We start from the raw sequence: 25,222 nt of genomic DNA, 5'->3' as shown, positions 1-25,222 counted from the left end.
CCAACACCTTGGGGGAGAATTGTATGTCTCCTGTTGTTTTACCCGCATTCTGCGATATATTTCATGTTACAGCAATCTTGGATGATGACCCAGCTCATGTTGTTTGTTTTAAGAACCTTTCACTGCAGATTTGACAAAAGGCAAAGAAGGTACCAATGTGAGATTTCTAAAGATAGCTACAGCACTCGAACCAAAGTTTAAGAATTTGAAGTGCCGTCCAAAATCTGAGAGGGACCAGGTGTGGAGTCTTAAAAGAGCAACATTCTGATGCGGAAACTACAAAACCGAAACCACCAAAAAGGAAAATCAACCTTCTGCTGGTGGCATCTGACTCAGCTGATGAAAATGAACATGTGTCGGGCCTCACTGCTTTGGATCTTTATTGAGCAGAACCCGTCATCAGCATGGACGCGTGCCTCTGGAACAGTGGTTGAAGCATGAAGGGACATATGAATCTTTAGCGCATGTGGCATGTAAATATCTTGTGACGCCAGCTATAACAGTGCCATGTGAACACCTGTTCTCACTTTTAGGTGACACTGTAAACAAGAAGCAGGAGTATTATCTCCCATAAATGTAAACAAACTTGTTTGTCTTAGCAACTGGCTGAACAAGCAGTAGGACTGAGTGGACATTTTACAGTTGTTTTGTTTTTTAATGCAGTTATTTTTTGTACATAATTCTACATTTCTAAGTTCAGCTTTCATGACAGAGAGATTGCACTGCAGTAGTTGTATTAGATGAGTTGAAAAATAGTATTTTTTTTGTTTTTTTACAGCGCAAATATTTGTAATAAAAATAAATATAAAGTGAGCACTATACACTTTGTATTCTGTGTTGTAGTTTTTGAAATTATATTTATTTTTGTAATATTTGAAAATGTAGAAAACATCCAAATTATTTAAATAAATGGTATTCTATTATTGTTTGACAGCATGATTAATTCTGCTATTGATCATAATTAATATTTTAATTGCATGATTAATCGCGATTAATTTTTTAATCGCTTGACAGCCCTACTTTAAATCCTTGGTCCAACCCTAGATTCTCTTAGGTAGGACAAAGTGAAAACAGGCTAGGAGCACTCAAAAAAGCCCAGGACACTTACCTGTTAGCAGCTCTTTGTTTAAATTTGCTCTGTCCACGGAGAGAATGTACTGCAGGAAAACAGTTTTAGGAAGTGAGTTTTTCTGAAGCATTTTTAGCACAAAATATTAGGAGGATGACATGATAGGCAGCAGTCCTGCAAACATTGACATGGGTCCTTAACTGTAAGCACATGAGCTGTCTCGCTGAAGATGGGACAAGGCTCTGAACCTTCTCCAGTTTTTCAAGCTGTTTTAGGATGCGAGCCCCCAAACTGTACAGAGTCTTCCAGCAGTGCTCTCTTTGGTATGGGGAGAAGTGGAGGGGGCAGCAGGGCTGGGGGAAGGGAATGCTGGGTGAGGCAGGGAGTTGCATGTAGGGACAGCAGGGAGAAAGAATGTGGTGGAGCAGAAAGACTGGGTGTCAGGGCTGGTGGCTGAGAGGAGATGGGAATGTGTACTTTGTTCCATCATTACGGTGCCGAAGGTGCACAGTCCCTTCCCTGAGGGCTCAGAGCCCAGCCCCAGCAATGGAAAATGCAGAGAGGGGGAAAAGGAAGGTTTTGTGCGTAATTGCTGTTAACTCGCTCCCCAGGACATCCTTTCATCCACACCCACTGAATGCGATCACTGACCATCACAAAGTGCTGTAACACCCATCCAGTGAACGTAAACAAAGGCCCGTCCCCCCAGGGCATCTGTCGAAGGGAAATACCTGGCTCTTTGTTCCATAGGGGATGGAATATGTTTTTCCTGAGGGCGTGTGTATCCTCCTCGCCCGCATGGGGATGCCTTTGGCCACAATCTGAAATCAAAAGGTAAGAGACTTCCATTACCTTCAGCTCCGATGCTGAGGCTGAGGGGCCAGTGTGTGACTCCCTGAAGCCCATTAAGTCCAGTGGGACCTAGGCCCAGCGAGTCAGGGCTCCCTAATCCAGCCCTGGCAATGTGTGTTGTTGTGACGGAGCAGGCAGTGGGGAGGATTGACCTGGGGATGTCGCAGGGGAGTTTTACTGGGACTGTCTGCATTGGGGATGGGATAGCAGGGGGGGACTTCACTTGAGGGATGATACCTGAGCCAGGAGCAGGGTTGCCAGGTGACACCTTTGCCTGGGAAACTGGACAAAGGCTGAAGGAGGAGCTGGGGGAAGGCTGGGTGAGACAGCTGGAGGGGGTTTCAGTTTGGAGTGGTCTGGGGAAATGGAGGGAACCCCAAGGCTGGGGTCTAAGCTCCCTGCCGCCCCACCCCCAGCAGGACCTGACTGAGGGGTCCTGGTTGTGCCTACAACTCTGTTTGGAATTATGTTCCTGTCGTCTAATAAACCTTCCATTTTACTGGCTGGCTGAGAGTCACGGTGAATCGCAGGAAGTGACGGTGCAGGGCCCTGACTCCCCCACACTCCGTGACAACTGGTGGTAGAAGTGGGATGTTCTGCACCTCGTGGACGGCGCTTCCTGCAGTAAGTGACTGGGGAGCAGTAAAGCGAAGGGGGATTGATGGGGACCAGGTGGGCTGAAGATTCAGAGAGGAGCGGTTTCAGGAGGCGAAGGAGCTAAACTTAACGCCTGGGAGTGTGTGACTAGCGAGAAGGGCTGTTGCAGTAACGGGGTCCCCCTGGGGACTGCAATGAACAGGCTCAGGGCGGAGGAGCCTGTGGCTTGACCCTGGGAGAGAGATGGTGACCTGGAGAAGGGCTGGCACACTAGGGGTTCCTCCTGAAAACCATGGGAAGCTGAGAGCACCCAGGCCTGTGAGTGGCCAGTGGGAAGATGTATAAGAGGCACCTTAAGAGCGACCTGGTGGAGCTGTGCAGGCAGAGGGGGCTGCGCAGTGGGAGGCTCACCAAAGAACAGCTGATTGCCCAGCTGGAGGAGGGAGATCACTCGAATGAACTGATCCCTGTCTCTGAGGGAAGCAGTCTGGCAGATGCAGGGCAGGTACCAGTATCTGTCCCAGCTGGAAGTGGTCAGATGGCTGCTGAGGGCATCCCGGGATCCCTCCTACCTATGCCGAAGGGAAGGGCTGTGAGGAGCCCAGCAAATACCAAGGGCACCGTGACCCCTGCAGCCAGCAGGGGATCCTCCCAGCGGAGCTCCCCACCCCTGGCACTGAGGAGGCTGGAATGGGAGAGGGAGATAAAACTGAAAGAGCTGGAGTTGAAGCAGCAGGAACTGGCGGAGAAGGAGAAGCAGAGACAGCATGAGCTGGAGGACAAAGAGAAACAGAGACAGCATAAAGAAATACAGAGACAGCATGAGATGGAGGTGGCAAGGCTGAGGAGCAGCGAGCCCCCGGCTCCGGTGAGTGATGGGGGACCCAGGACTGCATGGAGATTTGATAAGTGCATCCTGGCCCGGCGTAAGGAAGGGAAGGACATAGATGACTTCCTGAATGCCTTTGAGATGGCCTGCGAGCTGCACAGGGTTGATCCTGCAGACAGGTTCCAGTTTCTCACCCCCTTTCTGGACCGCAAAGCCATAGGGAAGTATAAATGAAAGGGGCAGAGGCAGGGGACTAGGAACCGTTCAAAAAAGCCCTGCTACACGAGTTTGGGCTGACTCCCCAGATGTACTGGAAAATTCCTGATGTCACATATCTAGAACTGGCCCTCCAGATGCGGGAATAAGCCCACAAGTGGGCAGATGGGACCCAAACTAAGGAGGACTTGCTTAACCTGATTGCACTGGAGCAACTGTATGAACAGTGCCCATCCAACCTGAGGCTGTGGTTGGTGGACAGAAAGCAAGGTAACCCATGACGTGCAGGGCAGCTCAAGGTTCTCAGATTACAGGCTCAGGTATCATCCCTCAAGTGAAGTCCCCCCCTACTACCCCATCCCCAATGCAGACAGTCCCAGTAAAACGCCCCTGCGACATCCCCAGGTCAATCCTCCCCACTCCCTGCTCCATCACAGATGTGCTATGCTATAAAACTGCTGCATCTCACTGAGACAATTAGCTGCCAGCTCCTTCTAATAAAAATCCCTGGCAAGTTGGTTTGGCTAGAAAAGGTCTGTAAAGCCCCCAGTGCCTGTGCGGGAATACGAGCCAAGGTGCTGCACTGGGATACAAGCTGTGCATGACCTGGGCTTTATTCTCTCCTCGGATCTGAAACGGCACAAGCCTGAGCAGCGGCAGTTAGACCCCACTCCGGCGGGGACAGGGCATGCACTCAAGCAGGCTGTGTGGAGCTCATAGCATGCCACGGGCCTGAGCCAAAGCCCAGTGAGGTCTGTGGAAAGGATCTGATTTCCATGGCCTTTGCAGCAGGCCCTAGGCTGAGGATATATGGGAAAATTCAGCTCTATCCCTGCCTGTCTTGGGGCCTAGACCTGAAAATCAGCCCCACTGTTCTGCTCCCTGGCACCACTGCACCCACCTGGCTTACTACGGATGATGCTTCCACTGACTTCATCATACTTGCCCTCCCCCCATCCTTACTTCTCCTAGGGCTCTCGGCTGCCGTGAAGAGCAAGTGCTCTCTCTCTCTAGGTCCCCTGGCCCAACAGCAGAGTGCCAGCAGCATGGCCTCAGCAAACGCCTGCTCTTGGGGAAACGGGACTCGCCCTGCCAGGGTCCGGTTCTCTGCAGCAGAGGAGCGCCAGGCGCCTGGCATGCAGGAGAAGTGGTGATTATCTCAGGAGGCCGTGCCAGTGACCAGCTTTGGTGTGTTAATGTCTCCTGGTCAATGTTAGGCCTGTCCCTAGGGCTTCGAGCTGCTCCCAGCCAGACAGCAACTGAAATGAAACCTATGCTTGACAAAAGGTCATCAGACATTCGCTTAAAAATACTCGAGGGAGGCAGTGAGGCTACCTGCTCTTCCATCCCAATGGCCTGGAGGGCCTGGCGTCCTCTGTGAGACAGCGCCAAGTTAATGCTCCTGCCACAAGCAGCTCTGGCGACGCGGATATCTGAAAGGAAACAGTAGCTGCAGTTTGTCCTTTGTGCGGCCATGGCTCGTGCGCAGAGGAAAGGCTGTGCACATGGCAGGAGGCTAGCCAGGCAGGAGTCTAAGCAAAGCTTTACACTAGCCTCCGACGAGACCAGGAGTTTATTTACACACAGCTTCCAGGACTGAGGTTCCTGCAGCAGCACAAACACTTCCCACCAGTGGCAGTCCTGGTGGTTTGCTCCAACGCCATCCCGCAGACATGTGCTTGTGACCTGAGGGGACTACGCTATGGCAGGAGACTGGCCTCCACCATGCTTTCTGCCTCCCAGCCCAGTGGCACCTTTCCCCACCCCTCCCCAGGGAGACTCCTGCACACTGCTCACTTCCTGGAGGGCAAGTTATAGCCTACTAAGGACCTGACCTTGCCCCCTTGACCCCAGCTGAGCAGGACCTTACCCCAGGACTAGCCCCACGAAACCCATGGTGTTCCTCTCAGGACCAAGGGCCACTCGGCATGGGTAAGGCAGCAGACGCAGACTCCAGGGGCCCCAGGCAATGGAAAGACTCCTCATCACTTCAAGGAGCTTCGGATCAAGCCCTTAAAGCATGCACGTTTCATGCTCCTGTGTGAGGTGAGCCCAATCCTGCAGCTCATGCTTGGCCCAGGTCCCAGTGGCTCCACAGGGAGGTTGACTGAGTGGAGCGGGTCAGTAGAGGCCTGTTTTAAGGTGAACTATCCTCTTGACTTTCCCATTGAGGAAACAGAGTACACACCCCCGCCCCAGGCTGTGACCTTGGCTCTCTCAGGGTGGCAGTTCAGCGATGCTGGAGGGCCGAAGAGGGTGTGACAGAGATTTGGGGTTGGCTTTGCGTCACGAGTGTAGCTGTAATTTCAAGTCAGTGTTTTTCTTGCGTGTGCCGGGTGCCTGAGCGAGGTAGCAAAGGTGCTCCCAGACTGCAGCACCAGCCAGCACACCCTGGACTGAGTCAATTCAGCCATTCCTTTGAATCTGTTTGAACTGTTTTTGACAGCTGCACTGTTAGTGGTAAACCACCTTTGTGTGTGTTGTTGGCTTTTACAGAAGTGGATGGACGCTTCCTCCACAGCTGTGGCTGGAGCCGAGTAATGTGAAAACATGAAACCCTGGATATAAAAACCAAGTTCTATTTTATGCTACATTCAGTATGTCCATTTCCTCTGCAGTTCAGCTTATGCCAGCAGAGCAGAGAGCAGCCAATGAGCATCTTGCTGCCCCCAGCCCTGTGGCAACAGGCGGCCGCTATCCTGGCCCTAGCTCAGGGACATGGGCAGTGTAGTGGAGAGTGGGCTCTGAGGCCTGCCTAGGGCAGAAGTCATGCTGAATGGGACCCCACAGAGAGCTGGAGAAGAGCCAGTCAAGGCAGCATTTGGAAAGAGTCCATTGGAAGAGCTTAAGAGGTGGACTGAGGTCCCCCAGCACAATGGCAATTTCCTCACTGTGACAGAGAGTCCGTACATTAGTTCCTCCTGGGAAGTTGGCATCATTCCACCTACAGGTCTGCAGAGCATTAGGTTTGAGCTAGGGACAGCAGGAGCAAGGGCTGTGCAAGCTTCCCCAGGTAATTGCCAAGCTGCCTCAGCCCTGACTTGCGGCAAGTCTTGTCCACCATGAGCAGAGTCCCTTTGCAGAGTGGTTCTGGAATATGCACAATGTTAACTAAGACAGGGATGAGACAAACCCAGGGTGCTTTTGCAACCTAAGGGTGTAATCCTGCAAACATTCAGTACTGAGGGGTGGTGCTATGAGTAGCTCCACGGGAGCTTGAAACTGCCCTGGTAAGACAAATTATGCTCAGTAGTAAGCTCTGTGATGACGTATGACTATTCAGCTCGCCTGGACTCTGTTTTAAAGCATCAGCAGCATGTAATGGAGTTCCATCAGATGTGATTTTTAAGTCAACTTCTAGTTCCTGGTACAGGAGAACCAAGCCAATAAATATCACGTGTTTATTTTTTTCAGTCTATTCTGAATACGTTTAGCACTATCTACTATTATGGGTGTCCATTCACAAAAGGTATGGTGTAACCATACTCCACTTTCCTAGTTTTTCTTAATGGCTTTTAAGTAACCAGTAATTTTTGCAATTTTTTTGGAAATGAACCAGGGTAGTGCATGTGTTTGCCTCTGGGGCAAGAGGGGTCCCCTTCCTCAGCAAAAATATACCTGAGCTGCTCATAACATCTCCAAGGAAGAGGGTAGGCATTGTGGCACTATTTGCTGCAGCCAGGGACGGCTCTAGGATTTTTGCCGCCTTAAGCAAAAAAAAAAAACTTCCCAGAATGCTGCCCCAAGCACGTGCTTGGTTTGCTGGTGCCTAGAGCCGGTCCTGGCTGCAACTTACCTTATGTTGCACCATCAGCTGGGACGACTGTCAGGAATTGCAAAAACCAGGGTTTTATCCATATCCCTCCAATATTAGCTGGTCTTTTGCCAATCAGTTAGATGCATGTATGGGTTACAGCACATCTGTGAGCCTCTAGGAAGATCCCAGGTTAGCTCTTGGAAGTGCAAAGACTTTGTCGGCTCACTGCTGTAGTTGAGAAACTGATTCAGCACTGCTGGGTATTCATTCACTCGTAGGAGCATATCCTCTTTTTTCCTGATGCTTTGTATATACGAGTCTTTACTCACCATTACCACTAGCCTCGTCCTTAGTGAAAACTTGTTAGAGCACTTGTTACTTTTACAAGTTGAACACAAGCCCTAGGTGCAATAACTTCCTCGTGCAGCATCTGTGCCTCTTGCAGGTCTTTCTCCACATAGCATTGGTAATGAGAGGAATGGAGCATCAAACCTTGCACGACCTTCAGCCTTGACAAACCCAGAGAGTCAGCAAATAATTCTACAGCGTTAATCAATCATTCACTGCCAGTGTTCTGGTACAGCTTCTGCATCAAGATGCACATCCTGTAAGGAGTCCAATTTTCAAACTTGGGTGTTCAGATCAGCCCTTACAATAGGTGCATAAAAAGAAGGGCACGTGTAAGTGCCACAATTCTGACAGCTGGGTTCATCATGTTACTGGCACATTTAGAAAGGCGCATTGCAAAGTAAATGCTGGCGTTTCAATCACTTATATTCAGAGTGAACCTAAGGAAATATGCTAAAGTCACATTTTCAGATTCTGTTTGTTCCACGGTCTTTGCCTATAACATTCCTTTCCCCTCCCCACCTCAACCCCTTTTAGGAGGCGTTGGAAATAAAGAAGTGATCAGATTACTAATAGTGTAATTATAGTAAGACAGGGCTCACCTTCTCTGGCTTCATACATATCAACTTGGAACCCTCTTCTTGCAAAGAAACAGACATTTAAAGCACCCACCTACAAGAGAGTTACAGAAATATGTTACAGTCATAGAACAATTTCCTTGCAGAGACTCTGAATGTGCTTTGCAATTATAAACATGCAGCATCACTGACAGGCAGCTTCTTATAGAGGAGACAGTGACAACCTACTGGTACACAGCTCAGCAGGACACGGGGCATCTTGACCATGTACCTGAGAGATCTCTTCTCCTAGGCAAGGTGCCCTAGAATCCCTAACACGCATACAGGGTAGCTAGGACTCGTGGTCAAAGTTCCCAACCAAAGATCCCTACACACTAAGTTGCACTGAAATTTAGGCCTTGTCTACGCTCAGGCACACACACCCGATTCAACAAGCAGTGTAACCGCACCAGTGCTGACTTCTACGTGTAGGCAAGGGCAAGCTGGAGTTTGCACCAATTCTCAAGCCCCTGTTTACCTACCGTGAGAGAATTTAGGGTGTTTCTCTTGTGAGCTGACTCCAGGGAACCTATGACTGGCTAACTTTGCCTTGATGCACAAAGTGCTACAAAGGCAAATCTAGATCATATATCACCCGTGCACCATGCTCTTGACTGTTGCTGTGACATAAGTGTGATGGTACCTCCCATAAGGCTTTCTGGAAATATGCTTATGAATCTATACATATATAACATAACTAGAATGCGTTTTATACCACTTATGCCATGTAATATCTCTCTGTAAAGGTTATGATCTACTGAATCTATTTGTAGGCATGTATCATTTTTGTATTCAAAGTTTTGAATACTGGCTGCCTACTTGTTTGATCCTAAGTAGGGTGTAGTGAAGCAGTTGGTCGGGTTCCTGAGAAAAGACTATTCTCAGTAAGTGCCCAGTCAGGAAACATGTAAGCCAACAATGAACTTGGAGACACCAATCCACATCTGGGCTTTCCCAGGAATGTGGCTTGGCTGGTAGGAACTCAGTCATGCATGGACATGTGACTTGCCCAGGTGACTCCAAAACTCCATCTTGGAGCTAGACTTTGCATAGGAGAGAGGAGGGGGTCCCCACCCACAAGAGAAAGTCTATTTAAGCCCGTGGGATCCCCTTCCATTTTGTCTTCAGCTGGCTAAAGAGAGAGCCTCCCCAAAGGTACCTGAAAGACACTGAAACAAAGGGGTGTGAGTGATTGCTGGACCCAGACTAAGGGGAAATTAGTCTGTAAAAGAAACCATACTGGAACTGGTGAGATCTTTCTGTATTCAGTTTCTTACTGTATTAGACATAAATTGGAGTGTTTTATTTTATTTTACTTGGTAATTCACTTTGTTCTGTCTGTTACTACTTGAAACCACTTAAATCCCACTCTCTGTATTCAATAAAATCACTTTTTACTTATTAATTAACCCAGAGTATGTGTTAATACCTGGATGGGCAAACAGCTGTTCTATCAGTGCGAACAATTTATGAGTTTACCCTGTATAAGCTTTATACAGGGTAGAATGGATTTATCTGGGTTTAGACCCCATTGGGAGTTGGGCACTTGAGTCTTTAAGGCAGGAACACTTCTGTGAGCTGCTTTCAGGTTAAGCCTGCAGCTGTGGGGCATGGTTCAGACCTGGTTCTGGGTTTGCAGCAAGCTAGCAGGTCTGGCTCAAATCAGGCAGGGCGCTGAAGTCCTAAGCTGATAGGGCAGGAGAACAGGGGCAGAAGTAGTGTTGGCATGTTGGGTGGCAACCCCCTGGGGGTTTCTGTGATCTAACCCATCACACTCAGAACCTCTTAATGCCAACTGGCAAAGGCATTCAGAGCGGTTACAGGAATTTCCTGCGTCTGCCCTGTACATTCCTGTTCACCAAAGAACGATCTCAAGTGAAAGCTGGAGTCACACTGGTTATGAATAGCATCACGAAATGTATGTGCAGATACTGAAAATATGTTCTCAAAGTCTGTATCAAGATACTGGTCACAGCAAAGGTGAAAAACAGTTTTTCCGTCAGACAAGAGCTGTTTATCCAGCTATCAGTTTATATGAAGACGCAGTATTGTCTCATTCACTAGGAGTCTTGTATCACCCGTCTGGACTGCATGCAAATGAAGGACTGAGGGGATTTCAAGAAGAGAAACTAATAAGAGGAAGAGAAAAACAGCAGGTGTGGGGGGAGAGAGAACCCTGTCTGGAGCTGCACATTAGAGGTTTGCTCCACTGTATGTGCGAGGCAAAAACGACATGCTGGCATCTTTCACTGAGAAAGTAAAAGGCCAGTGACTTTGCTTCATGAAAAAGGGGGCTCAGCCAGACTTGGCCGGAAACACTGGAGAGGACTGTGATAAGCTCTTTTAGACAAAAGAGTAACTCAGTAGTTATGTTTAGTCTTTAAAAAGCGTGTTAGGATTTGTTTCATATGTAACCCTTTGTTTCCAGTATTCTTACTCACTATCACTTGAGTCTCTAGTCTGATAATAAATGTAGCCTTGTTGTGCACTACAAATATATCTCAGTGCTGGTGTGTTAAGCAAAGTGCTGGCCCTGAGTTGAAGCTCACAAATTGGCATGTCCTGTTCCTTCGGGAACAGCAGGCCTGGTCATTCGGTGAATGTGTGGTGAACAAGGAGCTGGACACTGCAGGAAACAAGGCGCGTATTCAGGCATTGGCGTGTGCCTGTCACTACCTGTACGGAGAGCAAGGCCTGCGGAGCCCTGGAAGGCTATGCTGGGCTGCCAGAGGCTGGTGGTTTCAGGGCACTGAGCCCTGGCAGGCACAGACAAGACTGCTTCATGCGAAAGGCAGATGGTGGAGAGGTGCCTAACAACCTCGGAAGCTTCCACAGCTGCTGCCCTTGTTTTCTGTATATCCATCATCATTGCCCTGTGTATTTTCCACAAGGTCTGCTACAAATCCGTGCCAGGAGACAACCCGGACCCTTTGTTACAGGGCTCTGTTCCACTGACCTGGCTAATCAAGGAGCAAAGAAACACCTCAAATCTGCCTTCATGCTACTGTTCCCCACGTATGTTATACTACAGCATTTGATTTGAAGTTCAAGGAAAATGGAGATCAACTTACAATGGGGAGGAGACATGAATTTCATTATTGTTGTTATTTCTTTCTTTGTATTACTGTCACGTAGAGGCTCTAGTCCTGGGCCAGGCCACCCACTGTGCGAGGTGCTGCACCAGTGCGGAACAAAGGCAGTCCCTGTCCCAAGATGTGCACAACGTGCCCAAGAAGTGTATACACATGGACACAGACAGATGGGGGGAGTACAAGGAAACAGACAATCCCATCTAACTAGACCAGAGAGACCCAGCATGCGGGAAGGAATGCACCAGCAGAGTGACTTGTGTGATGGCATGAAATGCACATTAATGGCCACTATTCTTTGGATGGGGGGGGGTTAAATAGGAGGGGATCAGCTAACTGGAAAGACAAGGGAGGGGGGCAGGGCTGGGGGGAGGGTCAGGGTGGAGTGAAGGGGGAGGCTATGGGGTGCGGGGGATGTTTGCACACATGCACAGGGCAGGGCACTGCAGCTAGATAGGATGGCCCAGCACCCTGTTCCCAGCTCTCCTGAGGCTTCAGCAGCGACAGGATTGGCTGGGGCTGGAACCATCTGGTGACCATGCGAGCGGCTCAAGCTCTGCAGCAAACATGAGCCCTGCATGGGGGAAATACTCCCTCTGATTGGCCACCTGCCCCACTGCTGTGCCTCCTGAAGCAGAGCGACCAATCAGAGCTGCTGTAGGAAGAGTTCTCTCCCCCCCTGGGAACCCAAAGCTGTTCTCACAGGAAGGGAGGGGGGAAGTGAAGAGCCCGGAGCAATGGGGATGGGATGCGTCTTCTGCTCCTCCCTCCATCCTCCTGCACACCACCTGGTAGGGGCAAAAGGGGACAAAGTCTCTGGAGCTGCCCCCCATCGTCAGTCCTGAAGGGGGGAGAGGTGACTCTGCTGCAGCACAGGCTTGGGGTGTGTGTGAAGAACCCTAGCAGAAGCACTGGGGATTTGCGGGAGCGGGGGGCAGGATTAATGTCTGGGCGGGCAATGGACAGACATGGGGTGAGAGTTCCTACAGAATCCTCCTGCCAATACGTTCATTGTCACCCCCATTCCAGGGGTGGGTCAGGGGAGTTCAGCAATCCAGGCAGAGGGGTAAATGTTAGGCTGAAACATCTGTAACAGCTGCAAAGGGGTGGAGGTCTGTGTAAGACAGGGGTAGGCAACTTATGGCATGGGTGCCGAAGGCAGCCAGTGAGCTGGTTTTCAGTGGCACTCACACTGCCTGGGTCCTGGCCACCAGTCCGGGGGACTCTGCATTTTAATTTAAATGAAGCTTCTTAAACATTTTTAAAAAACCTTATTTTCTTTACATGCAACACTAGTTTAGTTATATATTATAGACTTATAGAAAGAGACCTTCTAAAAACGTTAAAATGTATTACCGGCACGCGAAACCTTAAATTAGAGTGAATAAATGAAGACTCCGCACAGCACTGCTGAAAGGTTGCCGATCCCTGGTGTAAGAAAACAGTCGAGTCACTGTTATTGTTGTTGTCGTTTAAACGTTATTTAGGCAACACTCCAAATCCTGCTGACATGGTTCTGGGTTGTATTTGGTTCAAAGTTTGTTCCCTGTGTGTGAGAAGCTGACTGGGAGCTGTGACTAGCACTTACAGTCAGCATTTTGCTGTGTAAAGCTTTCTGAGGAGCCAGAATGTGGCCTGTGCTACTCCCTAGAGTTCAGTTGCGATGCAGAAAAGGGGCCTGTGATGGCAAGACTTTGTCCCTAGCACTTGTGAGGCAGACCAGGGACTGCCGCTTGTTTCCCTGCATGGGACCCGGTGAATGTGGGTTGCTGACGTCTGGCAGGGTATTTCCTCTGGGAAAATGGCAGGGACAGCGTGCAGCAACTGTGGCTTTTCACACCCAATCCTGGCACTTGTCTCACCCTAGTGTGTTACTCGTTCACAAGCTCTGTCTGCCTAAAAGAGGTTCTTCAATAGCCTCTCTCTCAGTTGTGCCTGTGGTGCAAAGTCCTGTCTGCACAAACACGCTAGGGTTCAGTAGCTCCACTGAACCCATTGTAGCTTCCAGGCTTCTTCGACAAGAGCTGGTGCCTTAATGAAGGCAGAGGGTCAAACAGTAGCAGTGAGGTTTAAACTCACCAGCTGAGGGGTTATTCCCTTCTTTAACTAAGCACATTATCAGGCACAGACAAGCAAACAGAGGCAAAAGAGCTGGTTGCATTTCAAATGCTTGCAACTATTACTAGCAGCTATTCCCAACAATCAGGCCTCACCCAGGGTCAGCTGCCTTGATCAGAGGAGCCCAGTTTTCAGTGGTAGCTGCAGCCTGCCCAATGATTTTCACTCTGAAAGCTGGGCCTGAACTGACCAATTACACAACCCAAACACCAATCACTTTGCTACAGCTCTTCACATTTTCAGGTCTTGCTAAGAATGATTTGCCCAGCAGTCTGTTCTAATCCCATACCACAGTCCTGGATCCCTTCTGAGCAAACACAATCAAACCATAACAGAGATAAGGGGGAGTTTCTTACCAGACCACCTCCAACAATGGCTACTTTCCCCTTCTGAATGTCAGTGGAGTTCATGATTGCAACAGTCTCACTACAGCATGGCTTTTGCAGTCTTCTGTCCCCTGAGACACTAGTGACGCTGCTCACCCTGTTACACAAATGTGCTGCATTTGCCAGAGAGCAAATAGAGGGGAGGGGGAAGTAGGCAGTCTAATCATGCTCTAATTCACCTTCCTTGGTTAATATTCAGGTTTTACTCCAACCTCAAACTCATAATTGGATCAGCTCTGACCATGTGACAAAGCCAGATCCAGCCACAGGGCTCAGCTCTACTCAGGTACCTGGGTGGGGGAGGATGTTATTTACAGTGGTGGGTTGAAAATACAAAGGTAACTTTGAAATTTCCAAGAGTCTATTGCCTGACTGCTGCATATGTAATGCACACACCTTCTGAAGTGCTGTTCTGGCCCATCTAGTCGGGGGTGGGGGAGAAAAAAGAGAGAGAAAAAAGAAGTCTGCTCTACAGCCTTAGCTAACGGGCAGTTGGCTCTTAGCTCATGCTGTAGAGCAGGGGCAGGCAAACTTTTTGGCCTGAGGGCCATATCCAGTTTCCAAAATTGAATGAAGGGCTGGTTAGGGAAGGCTGTGCCTCCCCAAACAGCCAGGCATGGCCTGGCCCCTGCCCCTTATCTGACCCCCCTGCTTCTCTCCCCGACTGCCCCCCTGGGGCCCCTGTCACCATTCAACCACCCCTGTTCCCTGCCTTCTGACCGCCCGAACCTCTATCCACATCCCTGCCCCCTGACCCTCCCCCCCAAACTCCCCTGCCCTCTATCCAACGCCCCGCCCTGTTACCACGCTGCCTGGAGCACTGGGTCAGACTGGTGCTCTGCAGCGGCGCTGTCCAGCCACCCAGAGCATTGCGCCAGTGGCACAGTGAGCTGAGGCTGTGGGGGAGGGGAGCAGCAGGGGAGGGGCTGGAGGTAGCCTCCCGGGCCAGGAGCTCAGGGGCTGGGCAGGAGGATCCCATGGGCCGGATGTGGCCCACAGGCTGTACTTTGCCCATCTCTGCTGCAGTGGCTCATGCACGAAGCTCCAGAGGTCCCAGGTTTGAGACTGATAACCGGGGTCTGTTGGTGTTACACACACAGTCAACAAACCTCTGGTATCCCACTCAGATACTTAACAACACAGAACACAAGACGTGCCCGGTGTCAGCTATAGGGATAACTTGCATTTATTTGGTTTCTGACAAGTGCGCTGCAAGGTTACAGCTGCAGAGGCATCTTTCAGAACATGAGATAATACCTCATATGCATCACGAACACTTGTCTGAGAAAACCTAGGGTGTGCGCCTTGCCCTGGCATCCAGGTCCGGCTTTGGGAGTGCAAGGTCCTGGCAGAAGTTGGGTATGGGGTGCAACGCTTTCGATGCCATTGCACTTTTGCGGTGAGGCCTATGCCTATATTGCAGAGTCCTTCCCACAAACAACGCGGGGTGTGATCCACCAAGGGGCAAAAGTGCTACGATGCTGACAGCCGCAGCGCTTAACTTTTCAGCATGTAGAAAGTCACAGGAACAATGCTGCAATCCATAAAACTGTGTTAGGCGCCAGGCTCCCTGTACAGCAAATGGGGCGACGGAAGCGCCTTAGAATGAGATCCATAAAAGCCAGCACACTAGGTGTGGCCCCTCCCCTCTGTCAGCGAGGGGAGGGGCCATAGGGAGATGGTCTCTGCTAGCAATTGCCAGGTGGGAACCCCTCTCCTCGAGTCAGGTGGCTTAGGCACCTATGCTGGATTCTTTGCGGGAATGAGTTTATCGCCTGCCTCACTCCATACAAAACAGGGGAAAGAGCTGGTGGCAGTAGAGGCCACCTTATAACTTTTAGCCCAGTGGTTAAGGCACTCACCTGTGGTGTGGGAAGCCCAGGTCCAGTTCCCCACCTCTCTGCTGGAGGAGAAAGAATTTGACCAGGGGTCTCCTACCCCTCAGGCAGCTGCTGTAGGCACTGGGCAAAGGGATGCTCTGATGGGGACTCCCGCAGCCTCCCCTGCTGAAGCTGTTCTGCTGGGGATAAATAACAACAGAGTGATTGAAAGGAACAGGGGGACTGTAAGGGGGTTGACTCCTGCCTCTCGTGAGCACCCCCTTCCCTGGCCAATAGTTCCTGCAATCACAGTTCTTTTGAGCAGGTCTTCAGCAACTCAGCCCTCCGGAAGAACCGTATTCACTATCCCCCCCTTTCAGTGTACAGTCTCACATTCTTTTCCCAGCCCTGATATGGGCAGTAGCTCCACAGCTTCTCTCCAGAGGCCCTGTCTTCTTTAACAACCCAACCAGGGCCCATCTCAGTATCCACAGCTAGTGTCCTTTCAGCAGCCCTCCCTAGGCCCAGTCTGCAAACAGACCAGCTGGGCCCATCTCTGTGCCTTTGCTGGGTCAGGCCAGGTTCTTGGCTCAGCCCCTACAGGCTCAGCCTGCCTGCACAGACCTGTCCACAGGCCATCCAACCAGCCAGGCTCTCGGTCTTCCCTCTTCAAGCTCTAGGCAAGAATTGAACTCTGCTCTGCTGCTTGCCTTTTATACGGCCCTTCTGGCCCCTGATTGGTTGCTCCAGCAGCCCCTCTGATTGGTTGCATCTCTGAAACCATTCTAGTCTGCCTGGAAAACTTCTTCCCTACTCTGTTCTGGGGCAGGGTGACACAGAGCTATGAGGCCTCTAGCAGGGGGCCTCTAGGTAGGGTTGCCAGGCATCCAGTTTTCAACTGGAATGCCTGATTGAAACAGGACCCTGGCGGCTCCAGTCAGCTGTGCTGACTGGGCAGTTAAAAGTCCAGTTGACCCCAGTGGGGCTGGCAGGCTCCATGCCTGGCCCTGTACAGCTCCCAGGAATTGACCGGCATGTCCTTCCAGCTCCTAGGCAGAGGGTGGCTAGAGGGGCTCTGTGTGATGCTACTGCCCACAGGCACCATCCTGATCGCCAGCTCCGCAGCTCCCATTGCCCTTGCCTCAGGGCCTCAGCATGCCAGCAGTCAGCCAGCAGCTCGCTCTCATTCCCCAGATCTTGCCCAGCGCTGCTCTGTACAAGATGCTGGCTTTCTTCCTCCTGCAAGGCAGCTAGTCCTCTCTCCTTAAGCTCCAGGGAGCAACTGCAGCTGTTCTGTTCTGCAGCCCTTCTTATATGGGTCACCCCAGCCCTGATTGGCTGCTCCTTGCAGCCCCTCTCTAATTGGCTGCCTCCTGCACAGCCTCCCTAGGGCTCTATTAACCTCTTATGGGCCAGTGTGGGGCAGAAGCCCCATCACAGCCATGTCAGAATCATGGCCCCTGTCACCATAATAGTATCTAGATTAAGATCAAATGACTGTTGAATTGCAGTCTAGTGCAGTATTTCCCATCCGGTGTGACGTGGCACTCTGGTGTGCCACTGCGCATGAATGGGTGTGCCGCAGAATTCTGGAAAAACCACTTGTGAGGAAAAAAAATCTGATTTATTTTAATTAGTGTCAGAAGCAAATTACATTTTGTGCCGTTTCTCCGTGGTTGTACCTGCGTGAGACAGACATTACATCACGCTACGCTCAGATGACCTTGCTCTTTGTGTGGTATCATGTAGTAACTATGGTTTCTTATCACCCTTAAGGTGCAGTGGTGAATTTTGAATTGAAGACTCAAAAATGGACAAATATTTGAAGAAAAGAAATTCTGGCGCCTCCACATCTACTTTCGCCAATGATGCTGAACATGAACGTAAGAAAGCCAATCAGCTGTTCGGTGGCTGGCGGGAGGTGCTTAGGGGAGGGGACTGAGAGGAATAAGTTAAGGAGGACTGGAAGTGGTGATGGAGTGGGGCGGAGCCTCGGGGCAGAGCCAGCATCAAGCACTCACTAGGAAAAACAAAAGTCAGCACCTGTGACTCACACATTCTGCACAACTGTCATACAGTACGTTCAGTGCTTCTCTAGACGTTCCATTTTCAAAGGGATCCCATCTCCTCATCACATATCCTCCGCTTCTGTGTGATGTCAGAAGAGTATCTCTAAATAACAGTAAATCAGAACTGCAAATGATTAAATGCATTTTTGAAAGTGTGTGAAGAGATTTGGAATTCTGTTATTATATGTGTAGGTGCAGTTCAATTCTCTGTATTTGGACTGTGTGATGAACTGACCGTATCCTTGTGAAGTCTGGTTGCAGACTACCTTTTGAGAGTGCAGTTATTAAAAATACCATTACACTCATGAATGATACTTCTTCAGGGGAAGCCAATGGTTCTAGCTTAGGAACACGTGTAAGGATTCCCCAAGAGCAGTACTCCTCTGTCGGGGAAAGGGCCTCTTCCAAGAGCCAGAGCACAGTTTTCAGTGAGATGCACATGGAAGAGTGACAGGGACCCAGCCAGTATAGCCCGGATGACCCAAATGCAGATATGTCTCACAGCCACATCGCCTTCACACTCTGTATAAAGGTCATGCAATATGTCTGTTGCATCTCTGGATTTTCTGTTTTCAAACAAGTTCCATTACTAACATTCTTCTTGGTGGAGAATGTCTAGTCAGAACAGTATCTCCAAATAATGGTAAGTCAGACTTAAAAATAAGACCTTTTTTTTGTTTCTTTTTTTTTTTTTTAATTGTGCGATAAAAGGTGTGGACTATATGTATGCAGAGCTTGACTTTGGTTGAAGGTTGCTGCATATGAATGCAGTGATTCAAACCCCAGCTAAGATGAATGTTAGTCCATGGTTCTAGCAGGGGAGAGTAGCTAGCTAGAAGACAAGAGTTGAGAAAGATTGGCCTCCAGTATCCAGAGCACAGACTTCTGAATGATGCACTGAGAAGGATCACAGGGACATCACTTAAAAGGGCATTTCATTCAATACAGTCCTAATAGCCCAAGTGCCAATATTTGTTGTAGGCAGATCACCCTAAGCAGTTGGAGAGGACAGTCTGGACCTTGTTACTGTGCACTAAAATCTATTGCTTTATTCTAGGGAAAGTCTGGGCTCTCCGTTAGGACCTGTTATGCTGACAGTGATCCTGCAGAACTAGATCGAACCAGGTATGATCATCTTTGATGTAGTGTTCACAGCTTCTTTTCATATCAGTGATGTGTAATTTCTGAACACCGAGGCAATTTCCATCAACACATTTGTTTTTCACTTTGTAGAGGGGTTCGGCCCAGGGCTCATCCCGCTCCGGGGTGGCTGGGAACCAGGCCGCCTCGCTACTTAAGTCCGGTGAATTGGGGAATTAGCCTGGCAGGGCAGCAAACAGTCAGGAGCTCAGGCCCTCAGGCAGGGGCTGAGCAAACAAATAAGTTCAGGAGGCCCAAGCCCTGGCTCCGAAGGGCTTGGGAGAGGGCAAGGCTGCCACCCACACGTTGGGTGGCAGGGGGGACGCAGGCCCATGCACTCCACTGCGTCCCAGCCCGGTAGCAGCGGTAGCGTCAGTGGGGATCCGGGCCGCAACACACTGACATGGGCTCTGGGTGTGCTGCTGCCAGACTAGGGTCGACTGCCCCCAGGCTACTTCCGACCTCCCCCTCGTAGGGTATCTGCGTCTGGACAGTGTCCTCCATAGGGATCTAGCACCCTGGGGTCCTCAGGGTACCCGGTGAGCGGCAGTCTTGGCAGCTCCTCCGGGGGCTGGTCGGCATCCGGCTTTGGCTGGTCTGGCCAGTCCTCAGGTCGATCGCAGGCTGCAGGAGTCTCCCCACCGGGAGCTGGGCCACAGGCGTCTGGCTTCTCCGGTGGCCGGGGCTCTAGTGAGCTCTGGGGTTGGGCTTTTGTACTTCTTCTCTGGAACCTTGACCTCTGGAGGGTGGGCGCAGGCTCCACTGGCTCCGCCCACTTTGGCATCCAAAGGGGCTCATCCCCCTCCGGGGTGGCTGGGAACCAGGCCGCCTCACTACACACCTCCTTCTGTCAGCCATTAATAAGCATTGTGTCTATGTCACTAGTTATCTTTTGGAGAAAGTTCTGTAGACAGAAATGTTTTGAGAAACACAAATCTGGAGAGACTTGTCAATACAGAGATAAAGTCATTGAGTTAATTAGTCCTGAGAAGCTTACCATGCTCTATCACCATGTCAGTTATGGAGTCTAATTTGTGGAATATTTATTCTATTTGGTGAAATTAAGAAGACACTGTGGATGGCCATATAGGCCAAACATCCAAACATGCTGATTTGAGGCATTGTTTAAAACTATCAGTGATGTGTCTATATAAGAACATAAGAACAGCCATACCGGGTCAAACCAAAGGTCCGTCTAGCCCAGTATCTGTCTATCGACAGTGGCCAATGCCAGGTGCCCCAGAGGGAGTGAACCTAACAGGCAATGATCAAGTGATCTCTCTCCTGCCATCCATCTCCATCCTCTGATGAAGAGAGGCTAGGGACAGCATTCCTTACCCATCCTGGCTAAGAGCCCTTTATGGACTTAACCACCATGAATTTATCCAGTTCTCTTTTAAACACTGTTATAGTCCTAGCCTTCAGAACCTCCTCAGGTAAGGAGTTCCACAAGTTGACTGCACGCTGCATGAAGAAGAACTTCCTTTTATTTGTTTTAAATCTGCTGTCTATTAATTTCATTTGATGACCCCTAGTTCTTGTATTATGGGAATAAGTAAATAACTTTTCCTTACCACTTTCTCCACATCACTCATGATTTTATATACCTCTATCATATCCGCCCTTAGTCTCCTCTTTTCCAAGTTGAAGAGTCCTAGCCTCTTTAATCTTTCCTCGTATGGGACTCTCTCCAAACCCCTAATCATTTTAGTTGCCCTTTTCTGAACCATTGCTAGTGCCAGTATATCTTTTTTGAGGTGAGGAGACCAGATCTGTACACAGTACTCGAGATGTGGGTGTATGATGGATTTATATAAGGGCAATAATATATTCTCAGTCTTATTCTCTATCCCCTTTTTAATGATTCCTAACATCCTGTTTGCTTTGTTGACTGCCTCTGCACACTGCATGGACATCTTCAGAGAACTGTCCACGATGACTCCAAGATCTTTTTCCTGACTTCTTGTAGCTAAATTAGCCCCCATCATATTGTATGTATAGTTGGGGTTATTTTTTCCAATGTGCATCACTTTACATTTATCAACATTATATTTCATTTGCCATTTTGTTGCCCAATCACAGAAGAAGTGGGATCCGGAAACTCACAATCAACATAGGTGGAAGATACAGTAAAAGTTTTAGCATGGTTGTGCATGTTTTGAATAATCTGGAAACCTGCTTTGCTTCCCGCAGTAAACCTGTGATTGGCCCTACTCTTTCCACTTCCTTCTATGTTAGCAGACAGACAGGAACAAAGTCAGTTCAGAATGCCTGTAGCGTAAGTTAGAAATTATAGAGAAGTCAGTAAAAAGATGAGGGGTGGTAAAGATTACCCAAGCAATCTAAGTGGCGTTATATCCATTACTGAAAATCCCTTGGGTAGACGCCTCACAAATGAGGTGCCTCTATGGAGATACGATTATAGTACAGTTCATTTTTCATATGGAATTATGTTTTCAAAAATAAGTGCCAGAGTTTCACACAAGCAGGCAGTTGCACACCTAAGTGACCCTTACTGCAGACCTAAAATGCATTGGAAAATATGGCCTTTCCTACTAAATATTTTTCTTCCCAAATGATGTAGGTCCTTTTAACTATGACAAATTTAGCTTCCCAACTTCTGAAGGCACAAGGCAGTTCTGGGTAAGATGGACTGAACACTCCATTTGCAGACTGCCCCCCACTGTAGCTTCCCTCCTCTTTGTAACAGCTCTGGAAGGACTTAAATTTCACAGATTACCTTCCTGGAAGACTTTATCATCTCACTCAGTCATAAACTATAGACACTTGTCTCAGGGAAAAACCAGTTCTCTAGGTACCTTGCTGTGATGTTGCATTTTGATTTCATTGTAATACTAGTAGAATGTGTCAAATCCAGTGCTGGAAAGCTGAATCAGTTAACCTCAGACCAGTCTCCTTCACAGGCATCAGATGGCTCCATCATAAAAACAGGACAAGACAATTTATTATCTACACTTCAGAAATGCCCATCCATATGGATACTCCTGGCCTAGGTGGAAGAAGCTCTCTGAAACCATCTTGGGCAATTTACAGAAAAACCAGAAGAAAAGGAACTGGAACACCTGCAGAAAAGTATGAAAAGCTACTTCCCAAGGAAAAAATATTAGAAAATAAGGAGGAAAGTAAGGATAATAAATAAATAAAAGGAAGGATCCATCATTCTGCACTGGACACAAATCAGAGCACAGAAGACAGTGAAGAGGAGATAACTCAACCAAAACCTCAGAGTGAGACTCTTCAAATGTCTCTGAGAGGACAGTGGAAAGAGAGAGAGAGAGAGAGAGAGGATGGACTCAATTACAGGTTGCCATATGAGAATTGATGAACAAGGACAAAATACAACTGAAGAATATGAAATTCCTGAAGGTTCCAGGAGAATCCTCTTGAACTCTCAGAAAAGAATTTACCAGAATTTGATCTTGACTGTATGGGTAAAAGTTTGTGGAATAATGAAACAAATGGGGGAAAATGCCTGCTCGACTTAAGCAACTTCCGTAATATTATCCAAGAAAAAACACTGGGTGACACCAGGTACAAGGAATCAATGCACATAGCCCTCCTGAGGAAGATTAGAGCTGCAAGGAAGTGACTTTGAGCAGGAGGCTGCAGCAAACCTGTCATTTAGAAGAGAAATGAAAGGATTTGAGACCTGTTGGTGGTCTGGTGGACACAGCTATGCTGAGGAAAAAGGGAATTCTGGAGGCCTGAAATAAGATGCATATTGCAATGCTAAGAAATGCCTGTTACTGAATGCTACACAGTTCTGTGCATTTATGTTAAAGAACAAGGTAAATACAGCTTCCTTTGTGACTCTCCTTCCCTCACCAGGCATGGCCACTGTCTGTATTCTAGTGTGAATCACCTGGGAAAGGAGGGGCTTGTTTATACAGACTTAGTACAGGTGGTAAGCTGGGGTGTAAATCTACCATGCACTGCTGTGCATTAACTGGCTGTCTGGACCTTGCTACTGTGCACTAAAAATTCCATATTGGACCTAAACCCTGTTGGTGGCCCAGACTCACCCTAAGCTTCAGGCCTATGGGATCGGGGGAGAAATTCCCTGTAGCATGGGGGAAAGAAAGGGCTTTTTGTGAGCGTTTGGTTTTGAACAGATGTGGCCATGTTGCAGCTGGCTAGGGGGTTGGAATGACAGAGAGGACACAGGTTAAATGGATGAACTAGGGGACATGGTGAGGTGGCCGAAGGTAAACGATACTGCTATGGGTTGGGTTCTACCTCACTGAAACTGGGGTGGGGTGTAGCCTTTGTCCTTCATTTAAGCTAGTCGTAAGAAACAGGGTTGGCTCTACTGTTTTTGCTGCCCCAAGTAGCGCGCCGAATTGTTGCCGCAGACGGCGCGAGCAGTCCATGTATCGTTAGGGCGGCACACGTGTTTCCGCGGTGGCAGCAATTTGGTGGCAGCTTCTGTCTCCAGCCGGAAGACAGAAGCTGCGCCTCTGTGGACAGCTGAACATAGAAGCTGCTGCTGAATTGCTGCCACCGTGGAAATGTGCGTGCCGCCCTAATGGCACACGGACTGCCCCCATCATCTGGGGTGGCAATTCGGCGCGCTGCTTGGGGGCAAAAACACACAGACTTCCGCCCCTTGCAGATTGCCGCCCCAAGCACCTGCCACCCTGGTAAGAAGCCACTGAGCGACTCATGGAACCAGGGAGCTGGAACAATAGGGGTCTGCAGTCAGAACAGAGGCACATGTGAGGCCACTCAGCAATTTGAAATAAGTGGGCAGAGGTGCTTTCCCTGGGTACTGTTCCGGTAGATCTGAGGGAGGGGCAGCGGACACAGAGAGACAGAGAAGGCAGCAAGGAAGCACCAGACACAGCCACCAAGGCACTGGTAATGTCACCCTGAGGAAAAGCTAAGGGCGTGTCTAATTGCAATTGAGACTGTGATTGCAGCACAGGTAGCCAGGGCTTGAGTAACAATAGCAGTGAAGCCATGGCAGCCTGGCCAGCTGCATGGGTCAGCCCTGCCCAGCCATGACCCTGGGTGCACACCTGAGTGGCTGCCATCTCCAATCTGCTGCAGCTTCATTGCTATTGTTATTCATGCCAGCAACATCAAAACAAGTTTGGTTGTCTACACCTGCTGTAGTCACAGCTCCTGACTGTGCTAGCTCATAGAAGCTTGGAATTGTGAGCAAAGAAATTGTCTCCTGTTGTTTGCTTCCTCTTGTGTTCAAGGAAATAGGACTTTGTTTATGTTCTTCCTAAATAACCAGGATTGCATCAAAGAAATAGCTGACTATCATCAATTTTCTCCTTCTAGTGGAAACAGCCTCAGGGCCCCAAAGTTTTGGCTAATTGCCTGATCCAGAAGAGGTAACAATATGGTTTTTTGCATTTCCAGTTTATTACACAGTTCTGCCACCTCTCCCTTGGTTGTCAGCTCCACTAATGGCATGTGACTATTTATACAGCAGATTCCTGTCAGCCAGAATCTTTCAGGAACTCTCTAAAGAAAGTCGTCTCCAGCGATGCTATGTGCCACGTGCATGGGTGACGCATACAGACCGTGTCCACTCACTAGCCACCTGCAACAGAAGGAAATGGCTGTCAGGTATATGATGCTAGCCCATAGCATATGGTTGGTGTAACTATAGGAGGATGGTGTCAAGTGCGTAGGGGCACGGGACCCTTGGCTAGAGAGGAACTTTAGAGACAAAGGGGAAAATCCTTTTTAAATGGTGTGGCTCAGATCTCCCCAGGCTGGATGCACTGAAGAGGGGTGGAACGCCAGCAACTCACATTGACTTTGGTGAGACGTAGGGGTGCCCAGCACTTTGCGGTGTTTAGCTCTCAGAGAATAGTTCTTCGAGCCTGCAGCACAATGTCTATCAAGTAACAGGGTTAGGAGTGTTCAACGTGCTATGATCTGTTTAGCTGACCCTCTCCTGGGCTGTGGACCCAAGCTCAGATCCCACCGTGAGCAGAGCGGGATGAATGCCAATGCAAACAGACCCCGTCCATCCCTGCCCTCACTATGTTTCAGGGTGCAGCCTCTGCCTCTGGCACTTTGTTTACAAAGCATTTCCAGGCTGTAACATGAGAGAAACAAATGCGTGGTTCAAATGAAAGCATGCAACAAACCCCTCAGCTACTGGGCCAAATTCCTTCCGTGGAGTCGCCCATTGCCATGACATGTCTGTGTCTTCAGATCCCTCCTCAAGGCCTGCTCAGACTGTGACACTTCCAAGGAGCTGACTGGCTAATAATGGCCAGGTTGAGATGTCACTGGATAACTGTGCAAAAACTCAGTCTCCCCAGGGGAGAT

At 49.2% G+C, this 25,222-nt stretch overlaps 2 protein-coding genes across 3 annotated transcripts in view; both read right to left on the bottom strand.

Moving 5' to 3' along the window:
* KMO (kynurenine 3-monooxygenase) overlaps window positions 1-13,914 on the bottom strand; it is a 40,565-nt gene extending 26,651 nt beyond the window's left edge. The window contains exons 1-5 of the mRNA XM_032787707.2: window positions 13,849-13,914; window positions 8,271-8,340; window positions 4,899-4,996; window positions 1,801-1,890; window positions 1,109-1,157 (exon numbers count right to left, since the gene is read on the bottom strand). Of these exons, the coding sequence (XP_032643598.1) occupies window positions 1,109-1,157; window positions 1,801-1,890; window positions 4,899-4,996; window positions 8,271-8,340; window positions 13,849-13,902 (361 nt within the window). The 5' untranslated portion in view covers window positions 13,903-13,914. The remainder of the gene's footprint in view (window positions 1-1,108; window positions 1,158-1,800; window positions 1,891-4,898; window positions 4,997-8,270; window positions 8,341-13,848) is intronic.
* Window positions 13,915-24,064: 10,150 nt separating this feature from the next.
* C10H21orf58 (chromosome 10 C21orf58 homolog) overlaps window positions 24,065-25,222 on the bottom strand; it is a 40,368-nt gene continuing 39,210 nt past the window's right edge. For both annotated transcript variants that reach the window (XM_032787706.2, XM_032787705.2), the window contains exon 9: window positions 24,065-24,482. The gene's annotated coding sequence lies outside the window, so the exon portion shown is untranslated. The remainder of the gene's footprint in view (window positions 24,483-25,222) is intronic.

The sequence above is a fragment of the Chelonoidis abingdonii genome, chromosome 10, assembly GCF_003597395.2.
Source record: "Chelonoidis abingdonii isolate Lonesome George chromosome 10, CheloAbing_2.0, whole genome shotgun sequence".
Classification (NCBI taxonomy): Eukaryota; Metazoa; Chordata; order Testudines; family Testudinidae; genus Chelonoidis; species Chelonoidis abingdonii.
The sequence above is the reverse complement of the archived record's forward strand: the minus strand, read 5'-3'. Positions and strand labels throughout refer to the sequence as shown.